The 13775-nt window shown below is 44.5% G+C and overlaps 1 protein-coding gene across 4 annotated transcripts in view; it reads right to left on the reverse strand.

Annotated features, from left to right (window-relative positions):
- The window catches only part of clip2 (CAP-GLY domain containing linker protein 2), a 91656-nt gene that overhangs the window by 31822 nt on the left and 46059 nt on the right, over nt 1-13775 (reverse strand). For 3 of the 4 annotated variants that reach the window (XM_055657930.1, XM_055657931.1, XM_055657932.1), the window contains 6 exons: nt 12657-12781; nt 11474-11687; nt 10383-10580; nt 7755-7858; nt 4916-4976; nt 521-625 (listed from right to left, as the gene is read on the reverse strand). In XM_055657930.1, the coding sequence (XP_055513905.1) occupies nt 521-625; nt 4916-4976; nt 7755-7858; nt 10383-10580; nt 11474-11687; nt 12657-12781 (807 nt within the window). The remainder of the gene's footprint in view (nt 1-520; nt 626-4915; nt 4977-7754; nt 7859-10382; nt 10581-11473; nt 11688-12656; nt 12782-13775) is intronic. The other variant, XM_055657933.1, reaches the window with a different exon arrangement.

A 13775-nucleotide genomic window follows, 5' to 3' on the forward strand; every position in this document is an offset into this window, starting at 1 on the left:
TCTTCATTGTGACCAACCATTGGAGATGTATTTGGTGCTCAAGATAGACACAAAAAGATGAAGCAACTCAGCAGGACAGGCAGCATCTCTGGAGAGAAAGAATGGGTGACGTTTCGGGTCGAGACCCTGCTTCAGACTAAATCTGATTTAAACAATTCTTTCATCAGAAATAGCATAAACCGGCACCTTTGAAGTGAAGGCCACAAATCCTGTTGCTTCACACACAGCCGATGCCACAGGCAGTGCTAACGGACGTAACAGGCAGCTTCCTAACACACATTCAGCAAATTAGAAGACAGTGTCAAGCTTTTGCAGAGCAGTTGCCAAGCAGAAATATCAAAAGGCTCACAATCACAGAACTACAAAAAATAAAAACACCTCTCCATTTATCTCCCAAAGCAAAGCGAAAGGCACAAATCAAACCCAATCAGCTTGAAAATAAAAATGCTCGTGTGAAGCCAAGCCGTTCCCAGGCAAGCCATGACACGGGTGGGCAGAAGGCCACATCAACTGGTTTTACCCGGGTGTCTTCAAACTCCTTTTGGAGTTTTCCAGCTTTGGTCCTTTCGAACATCAGGCTGTGTTCGAGCTCCCGAATACGGGCATGCTCCAACTTGGTTTGAGTCTGTTAGTTCCGTGGGGAGAAGATGTAAAGGAAAGAGGAAGGGAGAGAGACAGGCTGTAATAGCTCAGCACAATAAAGTCAACAGAGAGAGACAGAGAGAGACAGAGAGAGACAGAGAGAGACAGAGAGAGACAGAGAGAGACAGAGAGAGACAGAGAGAGACAGAGCAGGAGGGGGAGTGGGAGAAAAGACAAATGGAAAGGGGTTAGAAAGTCAAACACTAGATTAAGACTGTAGGAAAGAACTGCAGATGCTGGTTTAAATTGAAGGTCGACAAAATGCTGGAGTAACTCAGGGGGACAGGCAGCATCTCTGGAGAGAAGGAATGGGTGACGTTTCGGGTCAAGACCCTTCCTCAGACTGATGTCAGGGGAGTGGGCAGGGCAGAGATGGAATGTAGCCCGAGTCAGTAAGACTGGTGCAAGGACTGGGAAGGAGGAGGGGATGGGGAGAGAGGGAAAGCAAGGGCTATTTGAAGCTAGATTAAGACTTCTCCATTTCACCTTTTGAAAGATGCACCAGTTATTCCAAGCAGTTCTCCAGAGAGTAGAACATTCTGTGTGCAACTCATCTATAGCTGATTGCATGATCCTTCCAGTCATTTGCAAGCTACCCGTAAAATCTTTGGTGGTCTTCCCATCAATGGGAGAACTCTGGGCTCACACCCCGAGTTCCCCACAGCTGTAAACTGAGATTGGAAACCCAGTACTCTGAAGATCCTCATGATGGCCCATTACCGCATGACTGTGGAGAAGCTGGAAATGAGTGTCGCTTGGCACCACATCAGTCCCCCGATAGGTACCACAATGAGGGTGCTACTCCTTCTGATTACAGAAGGAACAGACATGGGGGAGGCTGCCCTCAAAGGGGGTCAGGTAGGAGCTACTTTGTGCACACTTCATACTTGGAGTAAACTATAATGCAGTGTTGCAAGCAAAAACAGGTTATCACAACCTAATGGAGGAGGAGGGGGGAATGGGTAGAAATAGAGACAGAACTGCATTGCTAGATAATCAAAATGATAGCATATTAGAAGAAACATAATGATAAACAGTTCAATGCCAATGGACAGACATTAAAGAATAAATGTTTATCACTTACGTTACACAATATTCCTGACAGGCTAACAAAAATGTCACATTTTTATTGATTCATGCAAGAGATGTCCCTACATTTACCACTGCCAACAAGTTAAAAGCTTCAGGAAACAGCAATGGTTGGTTGAATTCTATCTACCATGACAAGATTGGATCAGCTTTTGAGTCGTAGCTACATTTGGATCAAACCAACTCATAGTCACCTCCAATCCACCCCATTTCCCTACCCCATTTTCAATAAACTTTATGTTTAGGCTTAACTTGGTGTTATTGATGGGACATTGCCTCAACTTAAGTGGAGCAATATCTATTGGGGCAAGACAGAAACATATGGGGCGGTGCAAAAGGATTGTACATCGCACTTGGAGTCTAAAGGCAGATTTACTTCACTAACTTTGGAGGAAATGAGCAATTGGTGGTAGTAAGGCTTAGTGAACACAGACCCTGAAGTTTTGATTTAAATGCCAAACTTTTGTTTCAGTTTTATATGTGCGGCAGGTATGGATCTCACTATGGATAAGGGAAGCCTCAGAGCTCAGAAAGTGCCAGATGTAGCTGGAGATGTTTTACCATGCAACAACCTCCTTTGTTCAAAAATCTAAAAATAGCGCAGCCTAGAAGTAAATGTGGTTGAGAAGCCACATTATTCAGTGCTCCTGCAAGGAAGTGGCAGCAATTCACAGGCACATTGTAGATGCATTCCAATGCACCTCGCCACATGGCTGGTCACTAGTACTAACAGATGTACATCTTTGTGGTCGTCTCTTAACTGCCCTCTGAAATGGCTCAGCGGGTTGGCGAATCAAACCATGACAAACCTTATTAGGAATAAAAACAGGACAGACCATTCATTGTTGACATGGATACAGGATTCAAATACAATGGCTCATGCAAGTCACTCAAGCCTGGAAAAATCCTCCTCATGAACATCTGGAAATTAATTGTAGAAGCATAAATCTTCACCACATTTAAAAAATAAATAGCTGGATGATCACAGGGAGAGCCATCGCTGTAAGGGCTGTAGACCGATAGCTGGGACTAATCAAAACAATTTGAGCCAGTCATAACATGGGCTGAATGGCATCCTCCCAAACTCAGAAACTATCTGCTGATTACTACCTATTGTCCTCTCTCAGAACTTCTCCACGTTGATCAGTGTTGGGACACACAGCTTCGGGGCACAGACAACACTCTGGGTTGGAGACTTCAGTCCATCTTGGCCAATTTGATTTACTCCATATTATATCAAGAAATTGTAAAGTGGACTGGCTGCACTAAAGTCTATAGAAACATCCGGCTGTAATCTTGAAGACTTTAGCCAAGCTGCTCCAGTACAAAAGGGGTGCATTGTCGACACAACAATTCATAAGAAGCAAGACAAATCTGATCTGCTCAATTACTGCATGCTGTCCTCTTCCAATATCAGCAAAGTGCTGGATAATCTCATTGACACTGACACTTACTCGCCATTTACTGGCATGGGTTGCAAAGTTTAAGTTCCACCGGGACCACTTGCCTGCAGAGTTCACTGCAGCTCGAGTCCAAGTATGAACCAAGGAGCCAATTCCCAGAGACAAGGCGAGAATGACTGTCCTTTACAACAAGACGGTGTGTGACCAAGTGTAACCTCAAGATGCCCATGTTAAAATGAAGTCAATTGGAATTAAGGGGAGCATTTCATTAGCTAGGTTCCCACCATGGCAGCACAGTGGCACAGCAGTAGAGTTGCTGTCTTACAGAGCTTGAGTCCCAGGTTCGATCCTAACTACAGGTAGTGTCTGGACACTGTTTGTACATTCTCCCCCTGACCTGCGTGGGTTTTCTCCGGGATCTCTGGTTTGCTCCCACACTCCAAAGACGTACAGGTTTGTAGGTCAATTGGCTTGGTACAATTGTAAATTGTCCCTAGCGTGTGTAGGATAGTGTTCATGTGCGGGGATCGCTGGTAGCAGACTCTGTGGGCCGAAGGGCCATTTTCCGCGCTGTATCTCTAAACTAAGCCTCTCATTTGATGGTGTTGAACATTGGAGGCATCTCAGGATGCCCCAGGGCAAAGCTATAGGGGAGAGTCTTTGGTTCAAGCACCATCAGCTGATTCATCATTCGCTTTCCCTAGATCAGAACTGAAATTTAGCCTAATTAGTGCTGTTTACAATTCTATTCACAACTTCTGATTATTTTTTTTTGAGGCCATACTCACAAGCAACAAACCAACACAAGTACCAAGTAACTCAACACAGCCCAGGAAATGATTGTGGCTGCAACAAACTCTATAGATCCTGAAACATCCGGCTGCAGTCTTGAAGACTTTAGCCAAGCTGCTCCTTTACAAAATGGGGTACTTTGTCCACACAACAATTCATAAGAAGGAAGACAAATCTGATCTGGTCAATTACTGCATGCTGTCCACTCCCAATATCAGCAAAGTGATGGATAATCTCATTGACACCGACACTTACTCACCAAATACTGGCATTGGTTGCAAAGTTTGATCCAAATAAAAATAAAGTTAATCACCCCTGGCACACAATGGCATTACCATCACCGTACTGAGCTCACCACTGTTCAGGTGGGACACCGTCATCACAACAGCATAACAGATGTTTGGTGTCCTGTAATGAATGGCTCACCTCCTGATTCTCCAGCATCTATTCGCCATGTATAACGCATCCCAGAAATACTTTTGCCAGTCCTATTTTTACAGGTATCAAATTAAAGGAAAACTCGTCTGTTTGAAAACTGGGATTAAATAACTATTACTAGGCGCTCAATATTTTTTTTAATTGATTCAGACATTGAAAGTTTCCACACCTTTCTTACTTCCAATACAATTTGCCAATTTGCAATTTGTTAGCAAATAGTTTGACACAGAAAATCTACCAACCCCTTAACCTTCAAGTAATTAAACTGCATAGTTCCTCAAGATCTTTAATGCAAAAGTGTCATTATTGGGTAGGATCGCTGAATACAGCAACATGACAAATCTTTTTGCAAAGCTATTAATTCATTGATCAATCCATGCATCAATGCCAGACCATCCACACCCAATATCATTGAAACTGGGGAAGCAATAGTAAAATGCCAGAAAGCAAATGCAAGTTAAGTTGTGCTTCCTAGTTTGGATTTATTGATGAATCCAATGTATTTTGAACATCACGATATCAATCAAAGTGCCCATGTTCAACACGATTACCTCCAAATCTCCTTTGGTAATTGATTCTTCTTCCACTCGGAACTGGAGATCCTCTATTTTCCTGTTAATCAAGAGAGTGAAAGAGCAAAGTTAAAGTTAGTCAATCAGGAATATTAGACAGACTACAGCGTGACAAATCCAAATATTGCAACACTATTTGCTCGAGTCAGAGAGTTAGTAAATAACATATTTTCTGAAAATGTTGGAGCTAGCGGCACAGTGGCGCAGCTGATCGAGCTGTTGCCAAACAGCACCAGAAACCCGGGTTCCATCCTGACCTCAGGCGCTGGGTGGAGTTTGCTCCTTCTCTCTGTGACCGCGTGGATTTCCTCCGGGTGCTCTGGCTTCCTCTCACATCCCAAAGACGTGCGGGTTTGCAGATTAATTGGCCGTCTGTAAATTGCCCCTAACATGTAGGGAGGGAGTTGATGGAAAAGGACGATGATATAGAAATAGTGTGAACGGCTGATCGGTGGTGAATCTGTGGGCCTAAAGCCTGTTTCCATGCTGTGCCTTTAAACATATCAAAATCATAGTTAACTGTAAAAGACGAGGGATAGTAATTCAGCACAGAAACGTGCCCCTCAACAATATGGAACATTTTGCAAATCCCATTTACTCACACTGGGAGAATATCCTTCTATGCTTTGCCTTTTCAAATGCTTTTCTCATTACATCTTAAATGATGTGATGCATCTGCCTCCACCACCTCTTCCGGTGGCAAACTTGCCCTCTGATCCCCTTTAAACATCCTCTCACTCATCTTAAACCCATTCTCTCTTGCTTTTCATATCCCTATCAGAGGAATAGGCTTGTGACTAACTACCCTACTTGTATATACCCATCAGGTAATTTCATCGCGTAATAAAAAAGGAACTGCAGATGCTGGTTCCAAAGAAGGACACAAAATGCTGGAGTAAATCTGCAGGTCAGGCAGCATCTCTGGAGAAAAAGGCATCGACCCTTCTTTGGACGGATAACTGAGCAAAAAAAAAAACAAAAAAAATCGGGGCCAGCAACCGATGACCTAAGGCAAGGAGGTTCTCTGATAGGCCGTTTGTTGGCTTGAGATGGTTAAGCCCAAGAGGGGTACAATATTGCGACCCGTGGCATTGGTTAGTGGTTAGCAACCAGGAAATCCATAGGCCTTGGCGACCAATCACAATTGTCCAGCGAAACAGACACCGAGTCTACGTTTTGTCTCGCCATGTGGGTTAATTGGCTTCTGTAAATTGCCACTAGTGCGTAGGATCCAAAACTAGAACAACATAGAACTTGTGTAGGGGTGATCGATGGTTGGTGTGGATTCAGTAGGCCAAAGCGTGGGCCCGTTTCCATGCTGCATCTCTAAACTAAAATTACCTGTGGAGAAAATATCCCTCTAGTCAGTCTGATATAGAATCCTAAAAATCTACAGCATCGAACCAGTCCCTTTTGTTGCACCCTCATTTACACTGACTGTGATGCCTACATATGCCAATCCCATTTGCACCATTAGGCCAGAATCTCTCTGCTCCTTTCCTATCCAAGTACCTGTGCAAATGCCTTTTAAACAATGTAACAGTATTTACTTCCATGACCTGATCTGGCATCTCATTCCAAACATTCACCACCCTCTGCATGGAAAAACTTGCATCTCAGATTTCCTTTGAATTTCTCCCCTTGCACTTTAAATCTGCATCCTTTAATTTTAGACCGCCCCATCTTAGGAAAAGAAAAGATTCTGATTATCTATCTTATCAATGCCTCTCATAATTCTGTAAACTTTTAAAAGTCACTCCTCAGTCTCCTATGTTAAAGTGAGAATAGATCCAACCTCTCCAATCTCTCCTTTTCACCACAACCCTACATTCCCGGCAATATCCTGGTGATTCTCTTCCATGGTCTCGCCGTTGCTACCAAGAGCTTCCTGTAGTATGGCAACCAGAACTGTACACAATACCTCAAGTGCATGGACTTTATCTTGCATTAAATGTTATTCACGGTATTCCCTTTATCATGCATCTATACACTGGGGATGGCTCGATTGTAATCATGATTTGTCTTTCCGTTGACTGGTTAACACGTAACAAAAGCTTTTCACTGTACCTCGGTTCAGATGACAATAAACTAAACTGCAACGCATCTCATCATTTACACTCAATTCCCTCCATCTATAAAGGCAGGCGTATCTATTTCCTTTTTCACTATCCTAGTCACCCGTGTCATCACTTTCAGGGAGCTATGGACTTGTACCCAAAGATCTCGCTGAACATCAATGCTCTCATGGTCCCAGCCATTTATTCTCCAAGTACATCACCTCACATTTGTCTGGTCTATGTTCCATTGACACCACACCACCCAACTCTTTAGTTTGATCAACATCCTCCCATATCTTTAAACAACCTTTTGCATTATCAATAACTCCACCCATTATTGGCATCGTCCAGAATTGATCACATCAGCCCAGCTATATTCGCGTGCAAGTCATTTATATAAATGACAAACAACGAAGGTACCAGCTCCAGTCCCTGCGGCACAACACTTGTTATAGATTTCCTGTCAGAAAATCTGTTGATCTTCTCACTGCTTTGAACATGTAATCACACAAATGCATATCTTAAAGGAAGCAGTAATTAAATACCATATTATGGAAGCCTTGAGCGGTTTCTGATTTTATGACATGTTTTTTTTTCTTCCTCACTTCCTAGACTTTATGGTCTTCTTTTACCAAACCTTTCCTCCTCCCCACATATGCCACCTTCTTTAATCCCTCCTCCCCCCCCCCCCCCCCCCCACCCACCCCCCCACACTCAATTTACCAGTTACCACTCTCCCCTGACTCCACAGGTCATATTACCTTTTCTCCTCTTCCAGGGTGTTTAGCAGTTCGTGCTTTTGTTTTTCAGTGTTGGTCAGCATGGTTCGTACAACCTGAAGATTCCCCTCAGCCTCCGTCACAAACTGCGAGAAGAAAAATAAAACCAAGTCACTTCTCCACTGTATAGCTTGCACTTTTTGGGTCTGGCATGGAAATGGAAGTGACCATTATGCCCAAGTGGTTCAATTGAAATGGACACTAGACCTTGCTACAAAACACACTGGGCATTACTAGAGATGTTTAGAAATGCGTCTCGTCCCTTGTGTTATGCCACTGGCGACAAGTTTCCTACATGCCACGCCACTGAAGTCACTGGAACTAAATAATCAAGTCAAGAGTGCATAATTGTCATATGTACCAACAATTGATCAATACCATTCTTGTTGTTGCAGCTTTCAGGCCTGTGCATGTAGTACCTCACAAATAATATAGTTTTTAAATACAATAAATTTTGAAACTGGGATACAAAAGGTGGGCCTACTCACTGCATACCTAGCAAACATTAGAAGATTAATTTGGGCCCTTTGAGTCGACTTCTGGGAGAGGTCTCCAACTATTTTAAGTTGTCATTCTTTATAAGAGACAACGTTCAGGGGACGTGATCCAAGGTGTGGGACAAGAGGAGGATGATGATGATGAAGATTTTGGGACATGGCAAGACTAGCATTCAGAAGGATGAGTGCCTGGGCTTAGTGATCGGATTATGTAGATGGTGGGGATTGAAGGGGGAAAGTGGAGACTCAAGCCTCCATCGGAATGCTTTTGGAACAGTGTGTCAGGAGATGGGAAGGCTACGTGTTGAGGGAAGCTTTTTGCTGGGCAGTCAAGGGATCAGAGATTTGAGGGAACTGTCACTTCCCTCACTGTTAGGACAGATGAGGGCTGCAATAAAACTGGAGCAGCAGCTTTGCGGTGGGGGTCGAATGCCCAAAGAATGAAGGACTTACTCGAGATGGGTTCTGGGAACGTCCATCAATTGTCTAAGTTCCCCCCACAAAGCCCTAAAAGGCATAAGTGCGCAATAAGAACATCTTGTGCATGACTGAAATGGGAAAAATGTTTGCCTTTGCCAACCATACAAGATCAACTCATGTCCCAAGTTTTAATCTGAAGGACAAAGAAATGGGCATCATTGTGTTTCATTCTAGAGAGAAAAGGGCCTGGCCCACGAGCATGCGATTGCATGCGTCTAGCGCGACCAAACGTGGTGGCTTGAGGCGTACGGCCTCGCGTGGCCGGTCCCACTTCCAACCGCGGAGCCATCTGAAGTTGTGCGGGGCTGGTCCCGACATCATACTCACCAATCAGCTGGGCAGGAGGCGGGTCGACTGAATTTGGACGTCGCACGGCGTCGGGCGGTGACGCCACGCGCTATGTGTACGAAGTCAAGACGCTACGTACAGCATCGAGGCGCTGCATACGGCCTCGGTGCGGCTGCGGGCCAACAGACCGTTGCTGCGCGGAATTTTTGGACAGTCAGTTTTTCGGAGCCCCACGCGATGTCGGGGCCAGCCCCGCACAACTCCATACGCCTCCGGCGATCGAAGTGGGACCAGCCCCGCGAGGCCGTACGGCTCAAGTGACCACGTTAGGTCGCGGTAGCCACATGCAGTCGAATGCTGGTGGGGCAGGCACTAAAAAGACCAGTCTTCAATTGCACACTGCTGTAAAAATTAGCATTTTGCAATTGGATTTCAAAGAGTATACTTTAAACAGTCACACTGTCACAAAGGCATGTAAAAAAAGTACATCTTCATTCAGGTCTGAGGTGACTGATCTTTGAACAGTTACCTTGAATGAGATGAGAAGTTAATAAGGAGTTGCAAATACCAAGCCCACTACATCTGCAAAGACAAGACTGCAGTGATGTCATTATAATGTAGATTGTGAGGTTGTTACCCCGGACTACTCATGAGCCATTTCACAGGAGATCCACGTTGCATAAATAAACGCAAGTAAAAGTCAAAGCATCGATAGACAGCTGGTACATTCAGTTTAAGAAAACCAAAATCAATCCAATCTTCAAAATATAAATGAACTACTGGACAGAACTTTAAGAAACTTATATTTTCAGTGCCAGGATAGGATTGTTCCCGAAATAATGACGTGATTTAGCTAAACTGTTGAAATTAATTGCATTGTTGAGAAGCAACTCACAATAAAATGGATGCCACTAAAATACCAGGGAATGTGTTTTGAATAGATCAGAATCAGAAGGTCAGGTCCAGAGTCTTTCATTTCAAGGCTTAATTTCATCAAAACAGTACATTTTATTTTATTTGAAAGATATAATTGCTAAGCAATAATATATTAATTGAAACTTGCAACCAGTGGCGGACTGGCCAAGGTGTCAGCTTGCCCGATGGCAAGTGGGCCCCTAATGAAGTGATAGCAAGTGGGCCCCTGTTAAATGATCGCATTGTAGTTGTGGGTGGGTCCTCTTTGTCTCCTGGCAACCAATATTCTTAGACCCCGTCCGCCACTGGTTGTGTGATGATTCCACCTTTTTCTGCTGCCTCTTTGATAGCTCTTTAATCAACACATCCACACCATTTGCTATCTGACAGTTCAGAAACCAGTGGTGTAGAGCAGTGTTAGGCGTTGTACCTGTGCATGAGTAGCCTTCAGGATTGCCAGCTCCTTTTCCACTTCACAGATGTGGCTGGTTGCCTTGGCAACCTCACCTCGCTCCAGGTCTCGTTCTGCCAGCAGCTGCTCGATGTGCTGCTGTTTCTCCTTGAGAGCTTCCTGCAAGGCCGTCGTGCCAGAGATCTTCCTGGCGTAGCGAGAGGACGTCTCGGTCAGCTGAGGGAAAGAAAGACAGATGATGAGAGGCTGTGGAAGTGAGGATATATCACAGTTGCTGGTGCAAATCCCAGGCCTGGCAATTTCTTGATTAGTACAGGCGTCAGGGGTTATGGGGAGAAGGCAGGAGAATGGGGTTGAGAGGGAAAGATAGATCAGCCATGATTGATTGGTGGAGTAGAACGGCCTAATTCTGCTCCTATGACTTATGAATAATGTCTATAACTGGCCTTGTATTGTGGCTCAGCACTGATTCAGAGTTGATTCATGACGCCAAGCGGCAACAACTTCACAATCTTTACCACAACTAACTTCGGGCCAAAGAACAAAAAAAATCAAGTTGGGTCAGTTGACAGTGTTGTCACAAAGTCAAAGGCCAGCGAGCTTACATTTTCCTCTCAAACGTACAACCTGCATATCTTTAGGACGTGGGAGGAATCTTGCACTGTCAGAGGGAGAACAAGCAAACTCCACACAGACAGCATCTGAGGTCAGGGTTGAACCCGTGCCCCTGGTACAGCGAGGCAACTGCTGTACTAGCTGCACCACTGCCACGTGCGAATGCAGGAAAAAAACACAATAAACCCATTCCACAAATATTTTTTGGGTTAATTCCCACTGATGCAATGATAGTGAACCGCTTATGAATCCATCCAAGATGGTCTTGAGCAAGTGATAACAATAAACCAGTCAGGCTGTGATACAAGATGGAAAAAGGCAAAGACCTACATTGAAAGGCTGCTGGAATAAAAAAAAAAACAAAAAAAAACAAGCACACTTTAGAGCTTCAATATCATCAATAAGTCATTGGCAGTTGCATCAAGGACCTTATGCGGCAAAAAGCAGACCAGTAGCTCTGGGTCTGGAGATGGTTGATGTAAGCAGATCCTTACCAGTCCCGTCCTGCTAGGTCTGCCTCCAACTGAAGATGCCACAGAGCTGACGGAACTTATAGAGGAGCTGCTCGGGCTCTGCGTCAAAGCCGACACTCCCATGGTCATCCTCTTACTCTTTTTGCTCTTGGCCGGAGTGGTGGAGGGGAAGCCAATCCGCATGACCTTGTGAATGGGAGCAAAGAGACCGAACTTGGGTGGGCATTGGAAGTACCTGCGAGGCACAGAAGGGAAGCATCAGATCCTGCTGCTAAATACAAGAAGCGGGCAGAATTATCTGCACCCAAATTACAAATATCCTTCATGACAGACATCCAACTGCATGGACAGTGGATGCAGTTCATGAGGTTTCTCATTGGGATATTTATGATAACAATCGAGAGAGCAAATGGCGTCAATGATGGGGCGACTTTCATAATTCAACGCAGATTACACAGGCAAGGGTACTTTGGGAGAACACCATTTCTCTCTTTTGCTTGGAGAAAATCAATCAGTCACTCTCAGTAGAAGTGTTTAAGAAGGAACTGCAGATGCTGGAAATTCAAAGGTACACAAAAATGCTGGAGAAACTCAGCGGGTGCAGCAGCATCTATGGAACGAAGGAAATAGGCAACGTTTCGGGCCGAAACGTTGCCTATTTCCTTCGCTCCATAGATGCTGCTGCACCCGCTGAGTTTCTCCAGCATTTCTGTGTACCTTCTCAGTAGAAGTAATGGTTTTGCTTCCAGACAAATAGAACAATTCATTTTTTCCCCCCCCACAAAAGCTAACCCACAGTTAAATCAATTTAATAGTGGGGACAAGGTAAATGCAGTAGGATGTTCTCGATGCATTGATTTACAATATTGCAGAACAAAGTACCGAAGCAGGCACGTTCCTTCCCTCTTATCCCAGATCAGATAGCTTCAAATTCATGCCGACACACTTCCGTGGTTCTGAAATAACAAGTCAATTTCTTGGAACAAAGTCTAAGGATTTCCGTCCATGGAAAAAGGGTACTGGATAACTCAAGCACCCTCATATTATGGTGTATGACAGGGCAGGCATTGTTAAAGACATTCCCAATGGTCAGTTCCCATGCACTCATCATCTTGTATATATTTCTACAAAACCTTTGTGCATGTCAGATGGGGTGGTGGGAAAACCGACTCAACGTGGAGAGGTTAGCAAGATGGTCCTTTACCTTGTTCCAGCAACAGCTCCGTCATTTTTACCCAGGGGCTCGTCCAGCTCAACTCCACACCATTCACCTTTGGCGAAATCCGTTTCCCCCACGTACTTCACCACTCCAGTCTTCGTGCCGCCCACCTACAAAGATGATAATAAGAATTAACTAAAAAAGTTTCATCGCCGCGTCATTATTTCCAAAGTGCCACTCACCAAAAAGAAGGTAGACCAAAATGCTGGAGAAACTCAACCGTTGAAGGGCTTCGACCCGAAACGTTGCCTATTTCCTTCTCTCCATAGATGCTGCCTCACCCACTGAGTTTCTCCAGCATCTTTGTCCACCATTGATTTTCCAGCATCTGCAGTTCCTTCTTAAAACACTTACCAAAAGACCTTGTGATCCCCGAATCTAACGCCATCAAGCGGTGTTTAGGAAGGAACTTCTGTTTAAACCGAAGATAGACACAAAAAGCAGGAGTAACTCAGCTGGTCAGACAGCATCTCTGGTGAAAAGGAATCGGTGACATTTTGCATCGAAATGTCACCTATTCACTTTCTCCAGAGATGCTGTCTGACCTGCTAAGATACTCCAGCTTTTTGTGCCCATCTTATGGTGCCGTCACTTTCCAATCAAAACTTTCCTTTAACTTGCGGCTCTGATTTGATGACAGCAAGCCTGCATTGCTGCAGTGGTTTTACAAGTCTAGAGTTGGGACCTAGAGTCCTGCGGTGAGCTTATGAACACTATAGCCTCATGGCAGCTCTGCTTGGGTTTAATGCATCATTTAAAACAGTTTATGAACTCCTTAGAGAAGGAGGGGTGGTGGACAAAGGGGAAAATGGAGGGAGGGGAAAAGGGTTCACAAGACCATTCTGAGAATGCAACTCTAGATTACAAAGTGTTTGTGTTGCAAGATCAAATTGGTCGTTCTCACTTCAGGCCTCCATCCCAAAACCATTTCTAATGTAAAAGTTAGAAATGACCTCAGCGAACACTGCTGTTTTTTGGAGTCTGTCCAGGCCATTTGTCAGTTTGTCCTTTTTGTCATAAAGTCCACTTCAATAACACTGCATGCCGTGGTCTCACCTAGACCTTTAGCATTAAACTAGCACTTCCGCAGATGCTCATTGGGGG

Source organism: Leucoraja erinacea, chromosome 28 (assembly GCF_028641065.1).
Source record: "Leucoraja erinacea ecotype New England chromosome 28, Leri_hhj_1, whole genome shotgun sequence".
Taxonomy (NCBI): Eukaryota; Metazoa; Chordata; class Chondrichthyes; order Rajiformes; family Rajidae; genus Leucoraja; species Leucoraja erinaceus.